Source organism: Mustela lutreola, chromosome 2 (genome assembly GCF_030435805.1).
Source record: "Mustela lutreola isolate mMusLut2 chromosome 2, mMusLut2.pri, whole genome shotgun sequence".
Taxonomy (NCBI): domain Eukaryota; kingdom Metazoa; phylum Chordata; class Mammalia; order Carnivora; family Mustelidae; genus Mustela; species Mustela lutreola.
The window spans coordinates 199135352-199160099 of NC_081291.1; the positions used below are offsets into that span (position 1 = coordinate 199135352).

The window sequence follows — 24748 nt, forward strand, 5'->3', positions numbered from 1 at the left end:
CTTAAGAAGAGGTCAATCTCGGGTGCCTGGGTGGCTCAGTGGGTTAAGCCGCTGCCTTCAGCTCGGGTCATGATCTCAGAGTCCTGGGATCGAGTCCCGCATCGGGCTCTCTGCTCAGCGGAGAGCCTGCTTCCCTCTCTCTCTCTGCCTGCCTCTCTATCTACTTGTGATTTCTCTCTGTCAAATAAATAAATAAAATCTTTAAAAAAAAAAAAAAAAAAAAAAAAAAGAAGAGGTCAATCTCTGAATGTGATCACAAGATTTTAATCATCTCTTGGTGTATTAGCAAATCCATTACTGCTGAGAAATCCTTCTAAGAACAAATGCTATATTAACCATTGTTGTTTGTGTCTCTAAGAGTATCATCACCTTCCTGACAGATCAAGAATCACCTTTCTGCTGGTTTAGAAGCTATACAATGTGGAGTGCTTGGTGCTTTACTAAGATAGGACAATTCATTTAAAGGCTGTGCACTACTGTTAGCTTGGTTTAAAAATATCAATCAACTTGCAGGATCCAGAATTAATGGGATTATTTCATTACAGCTTTCAGGAGACTTAATTTCCAAGCTAACTATAGTCACAAAGGCTTTTTAAGGTATCATTAAGGAGTTTCAGTAATTTGCATAATTTTAGCTGCTGTTTATACAAAATAATGTAGTTGCAAACCAAAATCTAAAGATGACTCCATTTATTTTTTTTCATTTTTCCCCCAGCTTTAATAAACCAAAATCTAACTTTAATATAATTACTTTCCCGAAGAAGATAAATTGCTCCTTTCAAAGTTACTTAAATCTTGGAGATGATACAGTTGGAAAAATTTGTGTTCGGTAATCTAATGAAGTATAAAACATTAATTTTGTAAAATTTACATTTTTAAAAGTATATCCTAAAGAGATATACCAAGATGCAATGATTTGTTATTGTATACATATTAAACGCTTTTTAGTAATATGTCAATATACCAATATATGAATTGAATATATTCAGTTCAACAGATACTAGAGAACCTACTAAAGTTGGATTCCAAGAGTGACAAAGATGAATAATGTGCCTTTTTGGCCTTCCAGAAATATTGAGAGTAAGGTAAGTGATTGATAGGTATGAAAATGCCTACCACAGAAGGAAGCAAAAGCTAAGGATTGCAAAAAAAAAGTACTACAAGCAAAGGGATTAAGATAAAAATCCTTTTGAATAATTTCAAAAGATTTCCTCTAGTAAGTGGTTGAGATAACCCACGAAGGTTGAGTTTAATTTCTCCTAGAGGAGACACTTACAATAAATGTGTGCTGCTTTTAAGTGATTAATAGTAGAAAAATATTATGTAACAGATATGAATAACTTTAATACTTACTTTTGTCTAATTTCATGAAATATAATGTGTTGAGTAAAAATTTAAGTTCTAAATATTTTATACTTTCAGTTATATCCAGGAGAATTTTTGTTTCCTTAATAGGAAATACCTAGCATTACTCTGGACCCTCCTTAGATCAGTCAGGATTCCATTGGAGACAAGTTAAATCAGGATTCCTGGAGTGGGAGTTCAGATACTGGTATTTTGCAAAAGTCCTCTAGATAATTTTAATATTTTAGAAAGATTTTATTTTAAGTAATCTCTATACCCAAGATGGGGCTCAAACTCCCACCCAGATATCAACAGTCCGACCTCCACTGACTGAGCCAACAAGGCACCCCTGTAGGTAATTTTAAGGTGCGGTCAGGATAGCAGACCACCAGGCTAAATTCCATTTGAGAGACTTTGGTCTTACTAATAACCGATTTACTTTCCTTTGTTGGTTCAGTAAATAACAAGAATATTCCCAATAACACTCTTTTATTAGCTACCACTCAACTGAGTATTTACTCTGCGCCAGGCACAGTGCCAAACATTCTTTTGTGCATTATCTTATCTAGTTTTCATAGCAAGGTGTATTTCCAAATTACTTGCCCAGTTAACTGTCCCATTCCGGGACCCAAGAACTTACCCACTGCACCACACTGCTTCTCTCCTCTAATTCACTCCTGATATGGAACTGTCGAGAACACCAAAGTCTATCAGCAGTTATAAATAAATGTTATCTGCAAAGAGCGACCAAGAATGCAAATGACACAAGAACGAGTATGGAGGATAACAGGAAGTGACACTGTAGGCTGATCAGGCGATCCAAAATCTCTAGTTCCCAGGTCCTCCCAACACCTCTTCCAGCCTTCAACCACCCACCTTTAAAGCTCACTGGTCCTTGATGGCCAATGTTAGGGCGAAAATAACCTTTGACTACAAAGGGTCAAAAAGCCAGCCCAGGCATTTCCCAAACCCGAAGCTGCAGTCTAGGGGTTCAGTCATTACTGGTGATGGGGAAAAGCCTTCTGGAGGCTTCCACAGCAGCCCACCGACTTCCTGAAAAGGGAGGAAATGCGGGGCGGGGGGCATGGAGCGGAGGAGGCGCTGATCAGTTCGCTTTCCCCAGAGCCTTAGGTGGGAGACCTCGCAGCAAACCGCCGAAGGTGGGACGCTTGGCTGGAAACTAAGCACCCACCCCCACCCCGCATTCTCTACTACCGCGCGGGGAGAGCCGGGTGAGTGCCCGCCAGGCCACCCGTATTCGCCGCGCTTCAGGATCCCAGGGCTGGCGGGCGAGTATTGTCCCGTGCCGCACCCTGGAGCAAGGGCGCGACCGCGGTGACAGTTGTTTGGGGAGAGGGGCTGGCCCGACCCTAGTGCACAAACCCGGATTTGACTGAAGGCACTGAAGCATGGACCCTGGCTCTTGCTTGGGGCGAAGGGCTGCCCGCTCACCGCAACGCGGAGCGCAGCTGGCGCGGGAAGCTTCCTACTCCGGAGGATCCCTAGGGCAGCCCGCGCTGGTTGCCGTGGCAACCCCACGCTCCTGGCGGAGCCGGCGCGCGCCGCGGGGCTCAGTCACTACCGGAAGTGACGTGTTTCACCTGCCAAGCGAGGGTGGGGTGGGACGGGGGTGCTGAGGTGCCGCCGCCGCCAGCCAGTCGGGAGCGCGCAGGCACCGGCTGACGGAGACCCCGAGTGAGAGCCGCCTACCTCCAGTCACCGCCCACGGCCGGGCCGCCACCATGGCGCTTCTGCTGCGCTTGGTCCTCCTGTGCGGAGTCGCGGGTGAGTAGGGGGCAATTTGGTTCCAAGGGTTCCTATTGCCGGCACCGCCCTGGGGCGCTCTCTGCCTGCGGCCACCCGGGAACAATGAGGCGTGGGGGAGGGGACGGGGGCGATTTGGGGGCGCTGCGGCAGTGGTGGCTGTGCGGGCGGTATTGCACCGGGGTGGTTTTGCGGAGCCGGGCGTGCGAGCCGGGAAGGTGGAACGCCTCGGAGTGGAGCCGTGCGGGGGCGTGAGATGCGGGGGCGGGGGAGGCTGGGGGTAGTAGGGACCGATCCCCGAGATGGGGGGCGTGGGTGGAGGGGCTCCCGGGGCGCGGGTGGGTGGGCGCGGCGTGCCGGGTGCGCCCGGCGTCTTTCCCGGACCATTCTTCGCTGCGGGTGCGAGCTTTGCTTTATGTGCTCTTGCCCTTTCTCTTGTTCGCTCGTGTCGAGTCCGCGCGGGGTTACTCGGTTTCAGGAGCCTAGGGCTGCGAGTTCCCAGGTGTTGAGCGGTCCAGGCGGGGAGGCTGGATTACAAACGCCATGATTAAATAGACACTGAGTTTTCCAGTGCCGCCGTGCGTCCAAGCGATCTCTAGGAAAGAGGCGCTGAAGGAACAGTAGCGTGAGCATTCCTGGTCTCCTAGAAGAGGCGAGCCCAAGCACGAGACTAACAGTCGTCGCTTGAGCCTTCTTCATCTCGGGAAGAGGCGAGCCCAAGCCCGAGCTGTTAACTAGACGGGGGCTCGACGGAGTAGCCGGTTGGAAATCCAGACTAGGTTCCTGCAGAAATGCAGTCGTATAATTGCTGCATTCCCGGAGCGAAGTGCAAAGAGGAAATCGTAAGCTCGGTTTGCGTTTATGATGAGTTAATTCATTTCGAAGATAAGAGGGGATGACTTACACAGGGTAATTCCTGAAGGTTTCGCCAAGTACATTTTTTGACTGCGCCTCTCTCAGGAGGGGAAAAAATAGGCATTTAAAAAATGTGTGGACCATTAGAAGGCACAATCATTTGACGCTTTAAAAAACTGATCAGTTTTCATGGCAGTGTTTTAACTAACTGATCTTGTTTGTCAGGATAGGCATATGTCACGTTTAGAACCAAATGGCTATTTTTAAAAACCCAACGGTGCGACCCTCAGGAGGCACACTTTGTGTAGTCTCTGGAAGGGCTTTTTTTTTTTTTTTTTTTTTTTTTTTTTTTAAGTGTTGGAGAGGAGCGGGTGGCTCTTTTTGTTGGGATGGCTCTCTGCTTCCTGTTGAAATGTTAATTCCATTGTTGGGTGCCACATCTGTGAGCATTACTCATGGGATCAACATTCTATTAACAAGTCTAATCTTCAATATATAGCACCACCTCCACCTTTTTGATACATATCATTTAGACTTGGGTGAAATTTCCAAAGTAATGCTTCTGGAAAGGACGAAGGGTCAGTAACCAGTTTACATGGTACATTCCCACCTTTGTTTTGTCAAAGACTAAACTGAAGTTGAAGTGGGTAATGCATCTTCTCTCTGGGAAAAATATTTTAAGCTACATCTAGAGCAGAAAAGTGGAATAACACATGTAGAGGATCACCCCCCACCCAATGCCAACCCCCACCCTGGGGATTTCCAGATAATTGTGTGGATTTCATTTTTTTCTGGACACCTCACTTTGTTAGGAGCAATCTCAACAGGATATTTTTGATACAGAGTCATTCTACTCATAAACGGTATACTAAGATAGTGAACTTCTCATAAAAGCACTGTTGTCTTTAGCTTAACAACTATTTTTAGGTACAGTTTTCCAGCTTAGGGAACAACTCAAAAAGCTATGTAATTGATCTATGGCTTTGAGTAGTTCTTCAGATAACTCTTGCCATTTTAGGCATTCATTCCTATGAATTTGATTTGAGTGGTAACATGATTGACTTCTACATTTGGCAAAACAAAGTGGAGGAGACTTACATATTAAAAAGTGCAGTGCTATTTTTTCTCTAGATCTGTTTCCATATGGGTTGTAAAGAGTTTTGTCATATATTCTGGTTGCTAGTGGAAGCCCTTTTGATGTATTTTATTACCTGTCCAGTATCAAGTCACACTACCAGTAGCAAAAGTGGCTGTAGTAGAACAGCTGTAGCAATGGTAGTAATATTAGAGCCTTGAGGGAACAGTTATTAAATGCCAGGGCACTGGCATTTATATATACTCCATCTACCTAGCAGTCCTGGAGGGTATGTATTGTAATGATCCCTGTTGCACATGTGAGGAAACTGAGGTGCAGAGTAGTTATATAACTTAATTTGCTAAGGTCACAGATTTCCTCCTTAATCCTTGCTCTTACCATTTGCTATTTTTGCCTCTGAAACAGCCATTTTCCTCTTTGATTACCTCTAATTGACCTCCTAAATTTCTATCACTGGTTATCTGTCATGTAGTAAGAACCTGCTGTTGGTTTGACTATGTGCCAAATACTGAAGACTTTCATTTTAGCCCTTTATTTTCTTAATCTTAGTTCATACTCTCAGACACTATTACAATAACACAGGGAACCAGGGCTTAGGCGGGTGTTACAAACTCATGTGGCCCGTGTATCAGCATCAGCATCACCTGAGGATCTTGTTAAAGTTTGGGGTGCTGTTGTTTCTCACACACTGTCAGCATGAGTGAAGCTAGCCTCTGCCTTCAGCTCAGGTCATGATCCCAGGGTCCTGGGATCGAGCCCCGCATCTGGTTCTCTGCTCAGCTGGGAGCCTGCTTCCTCCTCTCTCTCCCTGCCTGCCTCTCTCACTAGTTGGAATCTCTGTCTATCAAATAAATAAATAAAATCTTTAAAAAAAAAGTACTTGTCTTCCCACTACTTGTTAGCCATTTGATGGCTGCAGGCCTCTGTCCTTTCTGTGCGCCTCAGTTGCTTTGTGTGTCAAGAATACGGTTCCTACTGGGGCGCCTGGGTGGCTCAGTGGGTTAAGCCGCTGCCTTCGGCTCAGGTCATGATCTCAGGGTCCTGGGATTGAGACCTGCATCAGGCTTTCTGCTCAGCAGGGAGCCTGCCCCCCCCCCCACCTCTTTGCCTACTTGTGATCTCTCTCTGTCAAATAAATAAATGAAATCTTAAAAAAAAAAAAAGGTTGAATCTGAATACAGATGCAACACTTTAGGAAATCTTTTAGACATACATCATAATTCACGATTTCTTTTTTTTTTTTTTTAAGATTTTATTTATTTATTTGACAGAGAGAAATCACAAGTAGATGGAGAGGCAGGCAGAGAGAGAGAGAGAGAGAGGGACGCAGGCTCCCTGCTGAGCAGAGAGCCCGATGCGGGACTCGATCCCAGGACCCTAAGATCATGACCTGAGCCGAAGGCAGCGGCTTAACCCACTGAGCCACCCAGGCACCCAATGATTTCTTAAGCTTATTTTCCTCTCTGCTCAGCAGGGAGCCTGCTTCCCTCTCTCTCTGCCTGTCTCTCTGCCTACTTGTGATCTCTCTCTGTCAAATAAATAAAATAAAATCTTAAAAAAAAAAAAAAAGAATAGGGTTCCTACCATCTCAGAGTCATTACGGAGCAGAGTGAAATGTTTTATCATTTTGCTTGCCTGGAGTCTTCCTTTGTGTAAAAAATAATAAAGATTAAATGTGAACTTGATCCCCTCCATATACCTCTCTTACTGTCTACATTTTTTCCATTATACCAACCACCTAAAAAAAAGTTGCCCCCCCTCCAAGGGAAGCCACTTTATAATGGCTTCTTACCGTATTTCTTGTGCGGTGTCCATCAGTTACTCAGTTTATCTCCTTGCACGAGGGGCATTGAGGGGCATTACTTGTGTTCTTATTATAGTCCCAGTGTTAGCTTATGGTATGTGGCAGAGAGCAAATGTCTTATGACTGAAGGTTTGCAGCTTTTTAATCACTAGGCCCCTGTATGTGCTGTAGCTCTCATCAGTTCCAGCTCTCCGGTCCTTGGTAGTGGTCATTCCAGTTGCCATGTCTCATTCTTTGTTAGTCTAAAGAAGTTCTAAGCTTTTGCTTTATCTTTGATCTCATTGTTCTCTTCCACTTCAGTTGCCAGAGAGAACAGGAACCCTTTGGCAAATCCATTCATCTCTTCGGAGCTCCTTGATACCTGTTTTGGTTCTTTGCACCCTGCTAACCTGCTCTTCATCGAATTCATAGTAGGTCCCTTAAATACCAGCCTTCCCCATGATTTGTCCCATAGTCTTCTTCTCTCAATCTTAAATGTGGGTGGACTCATTTATCCGTTACTATAACCTCCAAATAGTTGTTCATGACTTAAAAGTAGTGCCAGCTCAGCCCACCTCTGCTTTGAATCCTGCGCCACTATTTCCAACTGCCTGACATTCACATTCATCTGAATGCACTTTAGTACCTCAGAACCTGCATGTCTGGAGCCAAATTCATCCATTAATTAATTGATTACATGATTTAGTCATTCAGGTATTTATTGCTTACTATGTTCTGTGCTGTGCTAGGTACCCTTACAGTAGTATAGAACTTCGCAAGGCGCAAATTTTGATAGGACACATCCAGCAGGTGATACAGGTTTTGTAAAGGCATGGAGATCTGAAAGGGTAGAATGTGTCTTGGGAGGTGAGAAATTCAGTTCATTAAAGCACCTAACCAGCACTTCTCAAACTTTTGATGGTATCTGAATCATTCTCGTAAGATAGTTGGGTGAGGCCCGAGATTCTGCTTTTTAGCAAGTTCCTCATCATGTCACTGCTGACCACACTCTGGGTGAGTGAGGCTCCAAGGCTGTGCCAAGAGCTTAGTAGGAGATGAAAGATGATTGACATTTGTCAAGTTATACTACTCTCCGTGGTGGCACTGAGAAGCTTGTGGAGCCATTAAAGAAGTGAGATTATATGCTGAGATTATTCGCTTAAATGATGAACTCTGCAGCAGTCCTGGAGGCAGGTGGAAACAATGGGTCTAACACTAACACAGGAAGCTATCTAGGATGGTGTACTCAGAAGCAGCCCCTATGGAAAAACAGTGGTGTTGGGCCTCCTCTCTGATCTAAAAAGTTGTTTTGAGAGAAATGAACTGAAGCCTGATACCTGGTTAGTTGCAAGAAATTAGTTGGAGAGAAGCAGTAGGATTCCTGGCTTTGAGTGAATGGGAAGTCACTGAACTACAGAGGAAAAAAAGAGGAACGTTTTAGAGGGAACAAGCAGCAAGTTTGAGTTTGGACAGGTGGTGTTCGAGGCATCTGAGGGGAATGGAAGTATAAAAAAAAAGTGTCTTGTAGGAAAATTGAAACAAAGGTCAGGATCTTGGGAAAGACAGATTGGTGGTAGAGAATTGAGAATCGCTGCTGAGAAGTACCATCTGTGTTGGGTTAGCCAGGACAAGCTAGTGGGACTAGGAGAGGTGATGCAAGGTGACATTGGAGCACACCATCTAGTAAGTACACAGCAGGTGAACAGTGGGAAGTGTTGTGGGGGATGTAAGACAACCGTGGGAGGAGGGTGTCCCAGAAACTGGTGCAAAAATGAAGTCAATAGGACTTACGATTAGGAAATTACTGGGAACATTCAGGAAGTTCTGGATTCCACAGGGAAGATGGTTTCCGTAGTGAGTGAAGCTAGATTTTCATAGATTAAAAAGAGCGGGCATCGGGTAAGTAAAGAAAGAAAAACATACTAGCATTTGCAGTTGGGTTGATAGTGAAGCGTTGCATATATGACTTTCATCCCAAGGTACAGTAGCAGACCGAGAGGATAAAGGTAGAAGCCAGCAGAGAGGGACTCCTGTAACTTAGAGCCACCAGACCTAGAACCTTACTTTTCATTTTTCTTCGTGTACCCAGTATCCTCCTTGCACCTTAAATGTTGGGGTTCCTCAAGTTATGGCTTCAGTTAGCATTTAGGTCTTGACAGCTTCCAGTCTATTTCTAGTCTGTCTACCAAGCTTCTCCCCATCATTTGAAACCCCCACTTAGCATCCCCTGCTTAGACTTCCCACAGGCGCCTCCAGTTGAACCTGTCTACGTGAGCACTGCTCCCGCTACCATTAGGTGGCTTTTTCAGCCATCAAAATGCCCAGGCAGAAATACGGGCACCCTACCTTCCTATTCCTCTCATCGGCTTACATCCATCAGTTTCCGAGTCGCTTGTATCCCTCCAGCCACCACCTAGAGCCCGGGTTGTGCCAGCAGCTCTTAAGATGGTTGAAATAGCTTTGTTGGCATCTGGTAAGTGAATTTTCCCTGCTCTGAACATATTACATTACTGGAGCGTGTTCTAACAGTTATCAAGTGGGCCTTTATTATAATTGTTTTTCCTCAACAGGCTGTACATTTCATGATGTGTCAGGGATTATCTGTTTATTCCTTATTTTGTTCGCAGTGTGTGCACAGTGCCTGTTAATGATATAAATGGGGAAAGTGTTCCAGACAGGAATTGATGTATATTGACTTGAGGAAAAGACCCAGAGGGAAAGAGCATTTGAAGGTCAAGACTAGGTACATCACAACAACAACAACAAAAAAGAATAGGTACATTATGGAAGAGGTGAGCAGGGCTGGGCTCAGTATTCTGCCCAGACCAGCTTGGTGTTTGGTGTTTGTGTCAGCTTTGCTCTGCATTCAGTAATGGAGTGCATTCGTGTTACAGTCAGTCTCATTTTAATTTCCTGTCGCAGCCTGTTCTCCTAGTCCCCTTGTTTCTGTCTGTCCTCTCTTATGTACAAATCATTATCAGGTGTAATTAAATAAAGGCAAGAGTTGTTGCTGGGAACTTTTAATTTGGTTCATTTGTTCATTCAGTGGCCAGCAGGGAATGGATGTGGACTTTAAAATGATAAAGTAACCCAGACATAATTAAAAATTATCTAAGGAAAATGAACTTATGACTTTATCCTATTGTTTTTCATCCACTTATTTTTTTTTTTAAAGAAAACTAATATTCTAGAATAATTGTTAGATTGGTATTGGAATTAGACTGGTTTCTGTTAAGAGTGTGCTGTGTTTCAGTAAAAAGCAGTAACTTTTTCTGTTGCTGGTTCCCTATCTTATTTTCTACCCAACTCTTTTGGGGGGCTGAAATGACGAATTGTGGAATGCGAGGGAGTTGGGAAAACGTCACCCCGGCATGATGAAGTGGTCTGTTGCAGAAGCTGGTTCAAAGTTCATCATTTGGTTTGGTGATCTCTTGGGGCTCCATTATTGGCATTGCTTTGTGGTCTGTTCACTCTGTTGAATCCATCACTGTCTCTGTGTAAAAATGTAAAAGAAGCTGAAAATGTTTTTACATTCAGTGGTGAAATGGTGACTTTGAGACAGTTTCTCTTTTGTGCTTTCCCACAGGCCTTTTCATTTTTTTTTTTTAACTTTTTTTTTTTTTTTTTTAAGATTTTATTTATTTGACAGAGAAAGAGAGAGAGAGCACAAGCAAGGGGAGCAGTAGAGGGAGAAGGAGAAGCAGGCTCCCCGCCTAGCAGGGAGCCCAACATGACTCGATCCCAGGACCCTACCCTAGGATCATGACCTGAGCTGAAAGCAGAGGCTTAACCATCTGAGCCACCCAGGCGCCCTCCCATGGGCCTTTTCTGTCACCTTCTTCCCTCACCTCATTGACTCACTCTTCTAGGTTTCTAATAAAGAGTTAGCCAATTAGAGTTTAAGCATTAAAGGCTTTAACTTTGACTCAGGAGTATTTGCAGTGTATTTTAATTAGCAGTGTGCTGTATAAGAGAAGACTGTGGCCTGTCCTGTTGACAAAGAGAAGGTAGGCTAAGGGAGGAAGATAATAACAGTCTATTTTTAGGGTAGGTGTGAGATCATGGCATGGTTTAGTGTGTCTTTTGATAGTTGGTGAGAAAAAGGATTAACAGTCAAATTAACCAGTGTTAATTGGTTAACTGAGACAATGCAAATTTCCTTTGAAACTATTAAATCACTTTCATTATTTCAAAGGCATTTTACAAGTTGGAATGGGAATGACTTTGATTTCATTTACTTCCAAGAAATAAAAACAAACTTCGATTACAGGTAACCAATTTTGGTTACTTTTTCACCATCCCATAGTGTAAATATATGTTCTGAGTGAGTTTTATTTTATTTTATTTTTTTTATTTTTTTTTTTAAAGAATTTATTTATTAATTTGACAGAGAGAAATCACAAGTAGACGGAGAGGTAGCCAGAGAGAGAGAGAGAGAGGGAAGCAGGCTCCCTGCTGAGCAGAGAGCCCGATGCGGGACTCGATCCCAGGACCCTGAGATCATGACCTGAGCCGAAGGCAGCGGCTTAACCCACTGAGCCACCCAGGCGCCCTCTGAGTGAGTTTTAAATGTTTCTCCAGAGGACTGGTAGTTTGGCTGCACAGATCACATGCTCTCAAGGAATCTCAAGAAACAGTGAACCAAATTCAGCCACATCTCTGTTGAATTGTTAGAGGACTGTAGCTGACTTTCAGTCTCACTTGGATTCCCCAGTGAACAGAGCTTTGAACTCTTGAATACCAGATGATTCCCATGGGGGTTTTCCCTGATGGGCCAGACAAAAACTTTTGAGAGTTGATGCCCTGGGTTGTTGTACAGTAAGAATCGAGAGGAATTACTTGGTTGTACAATGTGAAATCTGATACTTTTAGAAAGAACCTGGTAACTCTTGGCTAGAAAAGTGAATTGTACCTTTTTCCCCCTTAACATATATGTGTGTGTGTGTGTGTGTGTGTGTCCCTTAACATATATTTAACATATATATATATATTTTTTTTTCCAAAAAACTCAAGAACATTCTACAAGTTTTAAATTTATATTTTGCCAAAAGTATCAATATATGCATTATTTATATAACTTCATCAGCGATGGAATTTGAATCAGTACTATAAACATGTTGCAGTCACTAAATCTAGATCATCACAGTGAACCAAAATGCACAGTTGTTACGATGTAATTTGCATGGGGTGGAGGGGGAAGCCCTCAAGTGGTGGGAGACTAGCCTGGGGACAAGCCAATTTCCCTGCTGAGATCATGATGGTAGCTGAAACCAACAGTCAGATGTTTAATAGATTGAGCCATGCAGGTGCCCCGATATAACTTATTTTTTAAGATAATTTTATAAGTGTCTCATTTGAATCTGCTCTTCTGACAACCTCTGGGTAGGAAGGATATTTTGTATTATTATCATTTATAGGAATTAGGGAACACAAGCATGGGCAGTGGAAGAGGATGAAGCAGGCGTCCTACCAAGCAGAGCCCAGTGTGGGGCTCCATCCCAGGACCTAAGCCAAAAGCAGGTATTTAACCACTGAGCCACCCAGGCACCCCGGGGTGATGGAATGTAGATGGAATTGGAGATCTTGGGCTCCTTAGCCCCAGCAGGTTGTACCTTGTGGAAATATTTGAGTCTATAGAGTTGTGAGACATTATAGTTCTTAAAGAATATATTTTGTTTAGCCCAGTATATACAAAATATCATTTCTGTATGTGATCAAATTAAACATTAATAAGATTTAAATTTTTTCCCTCATACTAAGTCTGGTTAGCCATGTTAAGTGCTCAGTAACCATGTGTGGCTGCAGCTAACCTTTTGGTCAGCAGAAGTCTAGAAATTGGGGCTTTAGTTCCAGTCACCTTCTAACATATCTAGTCTCTGAACATCCTGCTAACTACAAAGTTATGGGTGTGATGTGCTCACGAGATAATTATAATTATTTGTATTACACAGTATTCCTGTTGGTAACAAGTTAAATAAGGTCTCTTGTTTCTTAGTTTCTTGAATTAATCAGATCATTTCTATTATGTACAAAATTATGTCAGTTGCCTTTATACAAGCTCTATACATTTACATTATAGGTGTGAGGGAGAAAAAAGTAATAGATGCACAAAAATTCACATTTTTAATTTGCCTCTGAGGGAAATAAATGCATTTATGGGAAGGTAGAAAATAAGGACAGACTGGCCCCTGTTGACGGTTGCTAGGGAAATTTGAATTCACTTTGGGATATTAGAAAGAAATTACTGGGAGATTGAGGCAGTCAAGTTAGACATGCTTACAACAGGGGTGATTTTCTTATTGTAATCAACCCTTTCTTTATTACCTTCAGAATTTTCCATAAGGAGGTAATATTTACTCATTTTGCTCTTTTATCTATTTCTTTGCTTTCTAATTTTCTGTGATCTCATCTTTATTAAGACACTTTACCTGAGTTTTGTTTTGTGTATGTGTGTTAGCTTTGCTTTTTGCCAGTTACTTTTACTATTCCGTGTTAATTAAAGGAAGAGAACCTGGGGCTTTTATGAGCAGGAACCTTTGGGCCTCACCACCCTCTACCCCTCTTCTGGTTACTTAAAAACCAGAATTTCTTCTGTAATCCAGGGTTCCCTGGTCAGAGCTCAGTTCTGTCTCTGACATGGATTTATCTTACAGGCCAGTTTCTTCGCTCCTGCTCATGGACTGTAGTGTACAACTATGTACATTAGTGAGACCTTATTGTACCAAATGTGGCTAGACTTTTTTTTTTTTTTTTGTAAAGGCCATTTATAAAACATTGGGACATTATATTTTTAACAAAAACAGAAGTAACCTTTGTCTTTAACTCCATCAGCTCTTTCACATTTCTTTGAAAGTAAACCTTTTAGGAGCACCTGGCTGGTTCAGTGGGTAGAGCATGCAACTCTTAATCTTAGGGTCATGAGTTTGAGCCCTATTTTGAGGGTAGAGTTTACTTCAAAAAAATTTAAGAATTAAAGAAAAGTAAACCATTTCTCTGAAGTATGACATACATAGAGAAGCACAAAGTTGAAAGCATTGTTTACAAGTAAACAGGTAAGAGAGTTTTCACAAAGCAGAAACATCTGTTTAATCTCACCCTGATCAGGAAGTAGAATATATGCCACATTTCTCATTTGAAAACAATCCTTCAGGGGCACCTGGGTGGCTCAGTTGGTTAAGTGGCTGCCTTCGGCTTCGGTTGTGGTCCTGGGATTGAGCTCGCATCCCCGCATTGGGCTCCCTGCTCCCTCACCTGCCTGCTTCCCTTGCTTGTGCACACTCTCTCTTTGTCAAATAAATAAGTGAATCTTTAAACAAACAAAAAAACCCTTCCTTGACCACACATCACACTTACTACTTTCCTTCTACCCTTGAGACCCAAGTTCCTCAAAACAGTGGTCACTTCTGTTTCTCCTCACACATCTCAAGTTCACAGCTTTTCCTAGCAACTTCCCAACTCTCTCTTCTGATTTCTAACTATGTAGATTCACTATATTAACATATATAAATGGAACTTTACAGTCTGTGTTTTTTGTCTTTTACTTACCACATTAGAAATATTATTGATTTTGTGTAGCTGTAGTCCGTTCATTTGCCTTGCTATATGGGATTCTGTTGTGTGACTGTATCACAATTGATTTACCCAGCTTATTACTAATGGACTTTTTCCCAATTTTTTGCTATTGTGAAAAATGCTGCTTTGTCATTCTCATTCTTGTGTTTCAGTGCAAATGCGTACACATTTCCCTACCTGTCAATGGGGTTCCAAAGGTAATACCTATGTTTAGCTTTAGTTGAAATTGCCAAGCAGGTTTCCAAAATTGAGGTGCCAGTTGATACTCCCACCAATAGAGTATGAGAGTTTCAGTTGTTCCACATCCTCCTCGGGGTCTTTTTTCATTCTGGCTATTCTGGTGGGTGTTTAGTGCCATATCATTTTTTTAAAACCTCCTAATGATGGAAGTTTTCAAATATATAAAATGAAAAATGGTATGATAAAGCTCAGCTTCATCAACTATGAACTTGTACCATTTGGATCCATGATCCCATTCTGTAATCCTCCACTTTCTTTCCCATTCGTCTTCACAGATAGTTCAGACTTGAAACTGTCTCTAGAAACCCTCTACCTATGTTTTTTCTGCCTCTTTTATTCCAAGTAAATGCTGTATGCCTCCTTTGTTAGAGAAGAAAAATAGAGGCTATCAGTTACAAATTCCCTTAATTTCTTGTACCTCCGGATATAAGCTTATCCATAATTGTACCCGTCTCTCGTGTCCTTTCCTTCATTCTTATCTATTAATTAGTTAATTAATTTATTTTATGGTTCACTTATTTATTTTGGAGAGAGAGAGAAAGCACATTTGCACATGAGCTGGGGGAGGAGCAGGGGGAGGAGAAGAGAGAGAATCTCCCACAGACTCTCCCATGAGTGTCAAGTCCCATGTGGGGATCCGTCTCACAACCCTGAGATCATTCGTGACCTGAGCCAAAATCAAGAGTCCGACACATAACTGACTGAGCCACTCAGGCAACCCCCTCTATTCTTTTTTTTTTTTTTTAATTTTATTTTACTTGTTTATTTGACAGACACAAGTAGGCAGAGAGGCAGGCGGGGGGCGGGGGAGCAGGCTCCCTACCAAGCAGACAGCCTGATGCGGGAGCTCGATGCCAGGCCCCTGAGATCACAACCCGAGCTGAAGGCAGAGGCTTAACCCACTGAGCCACCAAGGCACCCCCACCCCCCACCCCTTCTATTCTTATTTAAAGTTGTCTTGTTTACTATTTTCTAGCATCTTTCTTTTGTGGGGTGTCAATCCTTCAGTCTCTGAGTTTTCTGCTGTAGGTATTTTTAAACCTCTTTCATTCTATTTGCTCTTTTCTTTTGACTCGTATAAACATGCGCTACATTTCTTATTTCAAAACAACACTTCCTTGACCCCCAATCACCCTGTACCACTTTCCTCCTATACCCTTGAGAGCCAAGTTCCTCAAAAACAGTACTCGCTTCTGTCTCTGCTCATACATCTCAACCTCTGTAGACAGATACATCCCATTGCAACTCCCCAGAGCCATCACTAAATCAGATATGATCTATGTCACTAGTTGTGCTCTTTTTTCAAACATAGTAGATACATTTCAGAGTCATTTGTTTATATAACGTATTTTGAGTTTTTCTTGTATGGAAGGCACTGCTAAATGTGAGGGATAAAAGATTAAAAAATAAAAAAATAAAAAATAAAAAAAAGATTAAAAAATACCTTCTCAACAGTCGTAGCTTATGTCTTAGTAGAAGTGATAAGCTTGTAAGATGACAGTGAATTGCCATGTTAGATACTGTTTATTGAAAGATGATACCGAGGGGCACCTGGATGGCTCAGTGGGTTAAGCCTCTGCCTTTGGCTCAGGTCATGGTCCTGGGGTCCTGGGATTAAGCCCCGCATAGGGCTGTCTTCTCGGTGGGGAGCCTGCTTCCCCCTCTCTCTGCCTGCCTCTCTGCCTACTTGCGACCTCTGTCTGTTAAATAAATAAATAAAATCTAAAAAAAAAAAAGAAAGAAAGATGATACCGAGTTGTGTTGGAACTGTTCTAAAAGCTTTTCATACATTCTTTTATTTAATTCTTACACTGGAGTAGGCATTATTACTGTTAATATTAGGAGAAAAACACTGATTTAAAAAGGCTGGAAATTGGCCTATAGCTAAGCAGTTAGTGAGCTCAGTATGAATTTGAACCCAGATCTGACTTTGGAGCCCATGCTATTAATGGATAGAACTGCTTCCATAATTCAGTATGCTAATGTGTCAGAAATGAATGTCTGCACATGTAAGGGAGCTCCAGGAACTGCTGCTTACTGCCCTTGAGTTGTGGAAGAAGGGGAGGAGATGGATGTCAGGGAAAGACTTCCTGTTGGTTGATTGTCTAAAATTAGGACTTAGATCTGAAATAGATATTTTAGTTCAACACCCTTAATTTATGTGTGAGCCCTAAAGTAGCAACAATGTCCAGAATGATAGTGGGTTTTGTTGTTGTTTGTGACAGATGACAGATTCCTAGTCTGGTACTTATTTTCCTCTTAAAAAAATTTCACCCAGGGGCACTTGTCTGGCTCCGTCCCTAGAGCGATGCTGCAGCTCTTGTTCTTGGAGTTGTAAATTCAAGCCCCACATTGGATGTAGAGATTACCTAAAAATAAAGTTAAAAAGCAAAACAAAAACAGATAAAGATTCACCCAAATACCTGAACCATGTGCTACCTAAAATTCCTTCTCCTTAGAAGTTGAGTACAGCAGAGGAAAAGTGTGTATACTAAACCCTCCTCCACTCACGGTGATTGGAGTAGGGTCTACAACCTCCTGGTGATTCATAGTGCTATTTATTTATTTAAAATATTTATTTATTTATTTGTCAGAGAGAGAGAGCGCGCACAAGCTGGGAGAGCAGCAGGCAGAGGGAGAAGCAAGCTCCTCCCCACTGAGCAAGGACCCCATATACTGGCCTAGATCCCAGGAGCTGGGATCGTGACCTGAGCAGAAGGCAGCTGCTTAACCTACTGAGCCAGGTGTCCCCATAGTGATTTTTTTTTTTTTTTAAAGATTTTATTTATTTATCAGAGTGGGGGGAGAGAGCGGGCACAGGCAGGCAGAATGGCAGGCAGAGGCAGAGGGAGAAGCAGGCTCCCTGCCAAGCAAGGAGCCCGATGTGGGACTCGATCCCAGGACGCTGGGATCATGACCTGAGCCAAAGGCAGCTGCTTAACCAACTGAGCCACCCAGGTGTCCCCCCATAGTGATTTTTAAAGCAAGATCTCTGTGTTCAAGGGTGTTTACTGGTGAACTTCTACTTACAGGATCAATGTGGCTTGTATCTTGCTCCGCATAGTGGCTTAGATACCTCTCAGTATCTCTTTCTTCATTGTAAAATGGGGTAATGGTCATACCTCCTTTAGAGTTATGAGAATTTAGAGTTAATATATATACACTTTGGAAAAGTGCCTGACACATAATAAGCACCCAGTCATTGTTACTGTTTGTTGTTAAGATAATGATTTCCCCGTTTCCATCTCTGTTTACTTCCTGGACACCTGTGGGGAGCAGGGAGCTTGGAATTTGCATTTAAAAAACTGCATAGAAGAGCATAGAAGTCCATTTAATGTCATTTCTCATTCTTATTAACTTACCTAACTATAAGTCTTATTTCCTTAGCTCTGAGTACATATTAACCCACTGTACTGGGTACCCCACATGGGAATTAAACAAGCAAAACCTCTAAAGCAAAGGGCATAATTTCTACCGTCCTCTAAGTGTTTTTCATCTCTCTCCCAGCAATATGGAAAGGCCTAGTTGGAGTACTTAACTATAATATTAACATACTTAAAATGGTTTTTTTTTCTTTTTCCTTTCTAGAAACACTCACTATTTAGGTGACTTTTATAAATTGCTAATCCCAAAGCAACTTCCTGGTGAGAAGGAAAGTTGCCGCAGGTTGCAGGGAGGGTCCAGGAAATGATCTAAATAGCATGGCAGTTGCATTTTTTTTAATAAGATTATTTATTTATTTATTTGACAGAGAGAGATCACAAGTAGGCAGAGAGGCAGGCAGAGAGAGGAGAGGAGGAAGCAGGCTCCCCGCTGAGCAGAGAGCCCGATGCGGGACACGATCCCAGAACCCTGAGATCATGACCTGAGCCGAAGGCAGCGGCTTAACCCACTGAGCCACCCAGGCGCCCCGGCAGTTGCATTTTTTAAAAGCATTTCTATTTCTATTATTTTTATTTTTTAAAGTAAACTCTGCACCCAGTAGGAGGCTCAAATTCAGACTCTGAGATCAAGAGTCACTTACTCTACTGACTGAGCAGCCAGGTGCCCTGGCAGTTGCATTTTTGCAGTTATTGGAATATCCTAGAGACTTGATGGCTAACACAGGCATCTGTAGTATTTGTTATCAGATACACACAACAGAATTACACTTGTCCTGATCAACTGTCCCTTAAACGGGTCAGTTCCTGATTTACCCAGTTTGTTTCTTAACATTAAAATAGTAATTCTTATGACACTCTTTGACATTTCTCAAAAGGAATTAGTACCAAGTAAATTATAACCACTGATGATTAAGGTCATCATAATGTAGCCGTTCCCAAGAAATCAAAGAAATATGCAAGACTTTCGGAATGCAAATTTAAATTCTTTTTTCCTCTAGTCTTTCCCCCCTTTTTTGTTAATATCTTTGGAATGACTCCAGATATTTTGAGAAACCATGCATCAGTATGTAGTATTTTTTTATTTTTGTTTCGTGTTTTAAGGGTAGTTGAAAAAATAGGACAAGTAAGTTTTCTTCAGCTACAGTTGTGATTTCAGAATGTTTACAAATAGGTTTCTTTTTAAATTTTTCTTGATGTCCAGTTTCTCTCATTTTAATGTAACTATATTTAAAGTTGTTTACATGTTAATTTCTTAATCAGATTTGCTAATATTTCTTGTAACGTGAGTATTAAATTAATAAACATCAGTCTTTGCTCCTATCAGTACATGATCAGGTTTGTTCAGCTTTTTCTGAGCTCTATCTCCTGTATGGGATCGTTGTTCCGTTCCTTTGCTCTCCTGGATTCATGGTCTCCTGTGGCCCTCCTTCTTAGGCTTTTCCCACAAGGACTGATAGGCTTTGTGTCCCTTTAATCACCACCTCTTTCATACAGTTCCTTCATCTTCCCTCTACTCTGTGCTCTGCTCTCCACTTAAAGTCTCAGTTTTGGCCAACACCAGGTCTGGGGGAGGTTTTTTGTTTTATTTTTAATATTTTAATAAATTTAATTATTTCTTATTTTAGAGAGAGAGCAGAAGAAAGTGTGAGCAGAGGGAGGGGCAGAGGGAGAGGGAGAAAATTTTCTAGCAAACGGCCCGCTGAGTGCAGAGCCTGCCTCTGGGCTTCCATCTCAGGACCCTGAGATTATGACCTGAGCCAAATCAGGAGTTGGGCTATTAACCAGCTGAGCCACCCAGCTCAGTGCCATATGGAGCTCCAGGCTCCCAGGAACCTGATATCATGACCTGAGCCAAAGGCAGATGCTTAATGGCTGAGCCACCCAAGTGCCCCTTTAGTTTCATCTTTAATAGAGAAAGGTCTCAAGTGATTTTCACCTACTTTTAGCTCCATTAAAACTTGTTAATTTTTCTCTGTTTTGAAATAGACCATCTTTCATCTCTGTTCCTTCTCTGATAAGAAGCTACTTGTGCCTATGAGCTGTGGGTTTTTTTTTCCTTTTCTTTCTCTCCTTCCTTCTGTCCTTTCTTAGCTGAGTCTTTGACTTTGAAATCAAATGTGAAATGTTCACAGGAGGTACAGAGTAGGAAGGACACACGGTAAAGTAGCAATTTCAGTAAAGGAGGAAAAGTGCTTATGATGGAGTCCTCATCAGCTGCACGAGGTGTACATGGAGGGCATCTAATTCAATTTTGGGCACAAGGAATTAATCCATGTTTGGGCACAAAGAATGGCTCCCAGAAGAAGTGCCTGGACTCAGTGATCTTTAAAATCCCTGTGCATATGCCATCACTGGTCAGACTTCACATTTAGTACCTTTTGTTAGAGGTAAAAACAGAAAAAATAAGTTCGAGCTATTCTGTTTTGTTTCCCAAGTGATAGAACAACAGAAAACCTTTCTCTTCTCAGCAAGTTTGTTAAAAGCTTCTGGTTTTCTGACCTAATACAGTTAAATTTGTGGTTTTTTTTCTCCCTAGCTTTGATGTTCTCTATTCTTTTTTTTTTTTTTTAAAGATTTTATTTATTTATTTGACAGAGAGAGATCACAAGTAGGCAGAGAGGCAGGCAGAGAGAGAGGAAGGGAAGCAGGCTCCCTGCTGAGCAGAGAGCCCGATGCGGGACTCGATCCCAGGACCCTGAGATCATGACCTGAGCCGAAGGCAGCGGCTTAACCCACTGAGCCACCCAGGCGCCCTGATGTTCTCTAATCTTAAGACTTTACTTACTCAAAACATAATTGAAATTTCTCACATTTACATTTTTCTCACTTTAAGTCAGCCATAAAGTTTGATGAGCACTTTCTATTTTCCAGTGATTTTAAGATTGCAAGGAGGAAAAGATACCTGAAGACCATCCAGGTCAATGGGTAACTTAAACTTGAAGGAGTTTGTTAAAAAGATCAAAGCAGGTCCTTAGTTCAAAACGTTGCCTTCCTGCTAGAGGAATAGAGTCTTCAGTTATCTTCATTTCTTCTTCGTTCTTAGGGCAGAAACAGATCTTCCATGTTTGGTAGGAGATGACAACATCAAGGCTAAAAACATACTTTGATGAGCTGATGTCATTTTGATGCTCCAGTAGACGTCAGACTGGGCAGAAGAGAACTCTGAAGATTCAAGTGTTTGAAATTTGAAGATTAAAAAAAAAGCAAGCAGAAAACTGGGAGATGTTAATTCACTCACTGCCATAATTAGTTGTGATTTAGTATGTTTAGTTGCATAATCAGTGCTGAGCACTTATTAACTGGATTTTGCAGACTGGGAGTTCATGGTGTTCTACATATTTTATCATACTGAACATAAATTTAAGTGAAATTATAAGATTTGTTATTTGATTTAGTTTTCAGGCCATGTTTGAATCTGCAAGTAGTTTGCAGTTTAAATTCTCACTTAATTTGCTGCATAAATAGAATTGGGCAGCACCTATTAGGAAAGAATCCCCAGAGACACTGCGTGGAACTGAGTGTCAGCCTTTTGTCTCCTACAATTTGTGACTGTTGCTTACTTCAACACTTGAAAAACTATGCCTCTGTGCAAAGAGCCCCTTTGGTGTTGCTAGGAAACCCAATAACTGTTTTGTACAATCTTGAGATTTTAATTCATTTCTAGTGCAACACTTTGAAGAACAATTGAATGTTTTAAACATTTTTTTAAAAAAAGAAATGCTGAAAGCCATTTAAAAACCCGTTTATTTATTTATTTATTTATTTATTTATTTTAGCAGTACACACATTAAAAGCAGAAATGGGCAGTCACCTTTCTTAAAATCTCAGTTCTCAAAAACTAACTGTTCTCAACAGTTTCGGATATATCTTTGCAGATAATTTTTATACATATGTAACTGTTTCTAAGGTAGTGTTTTAAGATAAAAGTAATTTTTATGTGTCAAAGAATGAAAGATACTATCATGAAAATTGAGTTGCATTTTATTCTAATGACTGTGCAGTAGAAGTACAGAGAGCCTGGTTAGGAGTAATTGAATATGTACACATTTAGATACTTGTTGTCATTTACCTTTTTTTATTTTATAAAATGAAAATTCAAAAAGCACAGAGGAACCAGAAAGTTTTAAATTTTTTAAAAGAAAATTTCATTTTCTTGTGTATTCTGGCTTGATATTTTTGAGCTATGTCTTCATTCATTTTGGAATAGAATTTTCATTCTGGGGTTTACTCAGATTGTTCTTACCTTAATACATAAAGTATCAATACCCAGACAAACTAAATGGAAGTAACAACTTGTAGTAGCCATGGAAAGGAGGTCTTCAAGTAGCAGGAACAACTTCTGGTAGATTAATACTCTTTTTCAGCCTTTATAAAACTGATCAAATTTATAATCTTGTCACCAGTTCTTTTCTACTAATGTGCATGGAACTACAACAGGAGATAGAGGGAGCCACAAAAATTTTCAAACCCTTTTGGAGCTAATGATTTAAATCAGGACGTGGAATTTTAAAATTTACTTAAAAATACAAGGTATGGGAAGAAGATAAGCTCATCTACATCTAGAACACATGACAAAACCTTGGAGGCTACCTAAGTCCACTTCACAATAAAGCTTATAAAGTAAAAAAAAAAAAAAAAAAACCAAGATAGTATATACTCAGTATATAGTATATAGTATATTAGTATATACTAATAAGTGCCAAATGGGTGATCAGGTAGCAGAAAGTAAAGTACTGTGAATGTTTGTAGGAAAACAGAAAGAAAAATCACCGTAGGTTAGAGAGGCAGGAGAATGCCTAAGTGAATGAGGTAGGAATTGGAACTGAGTTTATCAGGAAGGATAGAAAGTATTTATTCAGAGGATTGGATATTAATTCAGGAGGAACACTTGAGATTATACACATAAATACCAAATTATAATTTTAAATAGAATTGTGGACATAAAACGGAGATTGGAATAGTAATGGACCTTTTTTTAGGATATTAAATAGTCCATTTGGGCTGAATCAGTGGGTTTGGATGGTCTGTCAACAGTCTTTGCTGTGTAACAAACCAACCCAAACTCTAGAGGCTTAAAGCAAAAAATTTGGGTGTTGCTTCATGATCCTGTGGGTTCCCAGTTTAGGCCAGGCTGAGGTGGGAAGTTCTGGTAGCTCATGGGGCTACAGCCCTCTGGTCTAGAACCGGGGCTGGAGATTGTAGGGTAGCTGTTGAACACCTTTGTTCTCTCCTGCTTGGCTTGGTCTCTCTGTGGCAGGGGTCTGAGGAGGGCGAGTGTGGGAGCAGCAGTGTCACTTGAGGTCTCACCTTGGAACTCAGACAGCAATACTCAGACTATATTCTCTTGGTCAGAGTTAGGCAGCCTCTGATTTAAGGGAGCAGTCTTGTGTCTAGTTTCGATCCGCTATTTGAGAAGTGCACTTAAATGTGATTAAAAGCTTATAATGGTGCTTGAATTATAAATGGTTTGAATGTAATTTCTTTCATTCTCAATCTATTAGCTTCAACTTTATTAACATTTTATTACACGTGACAGTCAATATGTATTACCCTTTCTTGAGGATAATGAAAGGATCTTGGGATGGCTAATCATTTAATTCTTCATTTTGGTTTGGTCTGTTGGGATTTATTATTTGAAAAACAACCTCAAAATCATCAATTATGGAGAATTAGGACTTGATTTACTTACTCTTAATTTTTCTGCAAGATGTTAGTATTTTGGTGGCAGCAGGGGAAGGACAGGGGAGAGAGACAGGTCCTCAGTACCGTAGTCTCAGTGCTTAGGGCTTCTTCCAGGCCATCCTCTGGCTCTGCAAGGCAGTGTTGGGTGATGGGGAGGACCAAGTGAATGACCATTTGAGACTAAGGTTCTGCATACAGAAAATGTTGGATCATCTCAAGGAAAACAGATGTGGCAGACAAGTGCTATGCAAACCTTCTAGTGTAAATATTTTAAAATATAAGTTTTGTGTGGTAGTTTATTTACATACTAAATTTATATTTTATATCAAATAGTTGACTTTTTCAAACTTTCATCTTATAAGATATACATAGTAAACCTATTTTTATATGTGAATTGATATGAATAGAATTGCTTTTCTCTTGAAAAACAAAATATGAAAGGATTATAAACTATTTTTTCTCGGATATATCCAGAAACTACCATTATGCCTGTACCCTACTTTTACCTTTTTTTGCATGTAAATGATACTAGTTTTGTTATAGTAAACCATTAACAGCAAAGAGGAGGCTTATTGTTCAGTTCTTATAAAGATACAGTGGATTTAAACCATCTTGAAAAGACTCAGTCAGAAGAATCTTGGAATTTTTGGGCCTCAGGACATCTTATTTTGGTTTTTATTTACTTTTCAAATATTGCCATTCAGCATTTATTCTCTGTGATCTAAGTAGAAATTTTATAGAATACAGATTCCAGAATAAGTAACGGAATTTTAAGATATCTTTTTAATAATAATATGATGGACTTTTTCAGAAGAGAGATTGGAAGGGATGAACAGTAAGAAAAGTCTTAAAGATAATAATTAAGTCAACTACTTGATAAATTAAAAAATACCTAAATGGATGGCATTTTTTCTCTTTGAGTTGTCATCAGATTTATTGCTTAGAAATATATTTTTTTTATTTAAAGATTTTATTTATTTATTTGACAGACAGAGATCACAGGTAGGCAGAGAGGCAGGCAGAGAGAGA

The 24748-nt window shown here is 40.9% G+C and overlaps 1 protein-coding gene and 1 long non-coding RNA gene across 7 annotated transcripts in view; one reads left to right on the forward strand and one right to left on the reverse strand.

Annotated features, from left to right (window-relative positions):
- LOC131825268 (uncharacterized) overlaps nucleotides 1-2922 on the reverse strand; it is a 102802-nt gene extending 99880 nt beyond the window's left edge. For both annotated transcript variants that reach the window (XR_009351182.1, XR_009351181.1), the window contains exons 1-2: nucleotides 2728-2922; nucleotides 1985-2078 (exon numbers count right to left, since the gene is read on the reverse strand). This is a non-coding gene — a long non-coding RNA (uncharacterized LOC131825268). The remainder of the gene's footprint in view (nucleotides 1-1984; nucleotides 2079-2727) is intronic.
- A 30-nt stretch (nucleotides 2923-2952) lies between these two features.
- The window catches only part of CXADR (CXADR Ig-like cell adhesion molecule), a 56008-nt gene continuing 34212 nt past the window's right edge, over nucleotides 2953-24748 (forward strand). For 3 of the 5 annotated variants that reach the window (XM_059164501.1, XM_059164502.1, XM_059164500.1), the window contains exon 1: nucleotides 2954-3129. In XM_059164501.1, coding sequence (XP_059020484.1) covers nucleotides 3087-3129 — 43 coding nt within the window. In that variant the 5' untranslated portion in view covers nucleotides 2954-3086. Of the gene's footprint in view, nucleotides 3130-24748 lie in introns of all 5 variants that reach the window. The other 2 variants (XM_059164498.1, XM_059164499.1) reach the window with 1 other exon arrangement.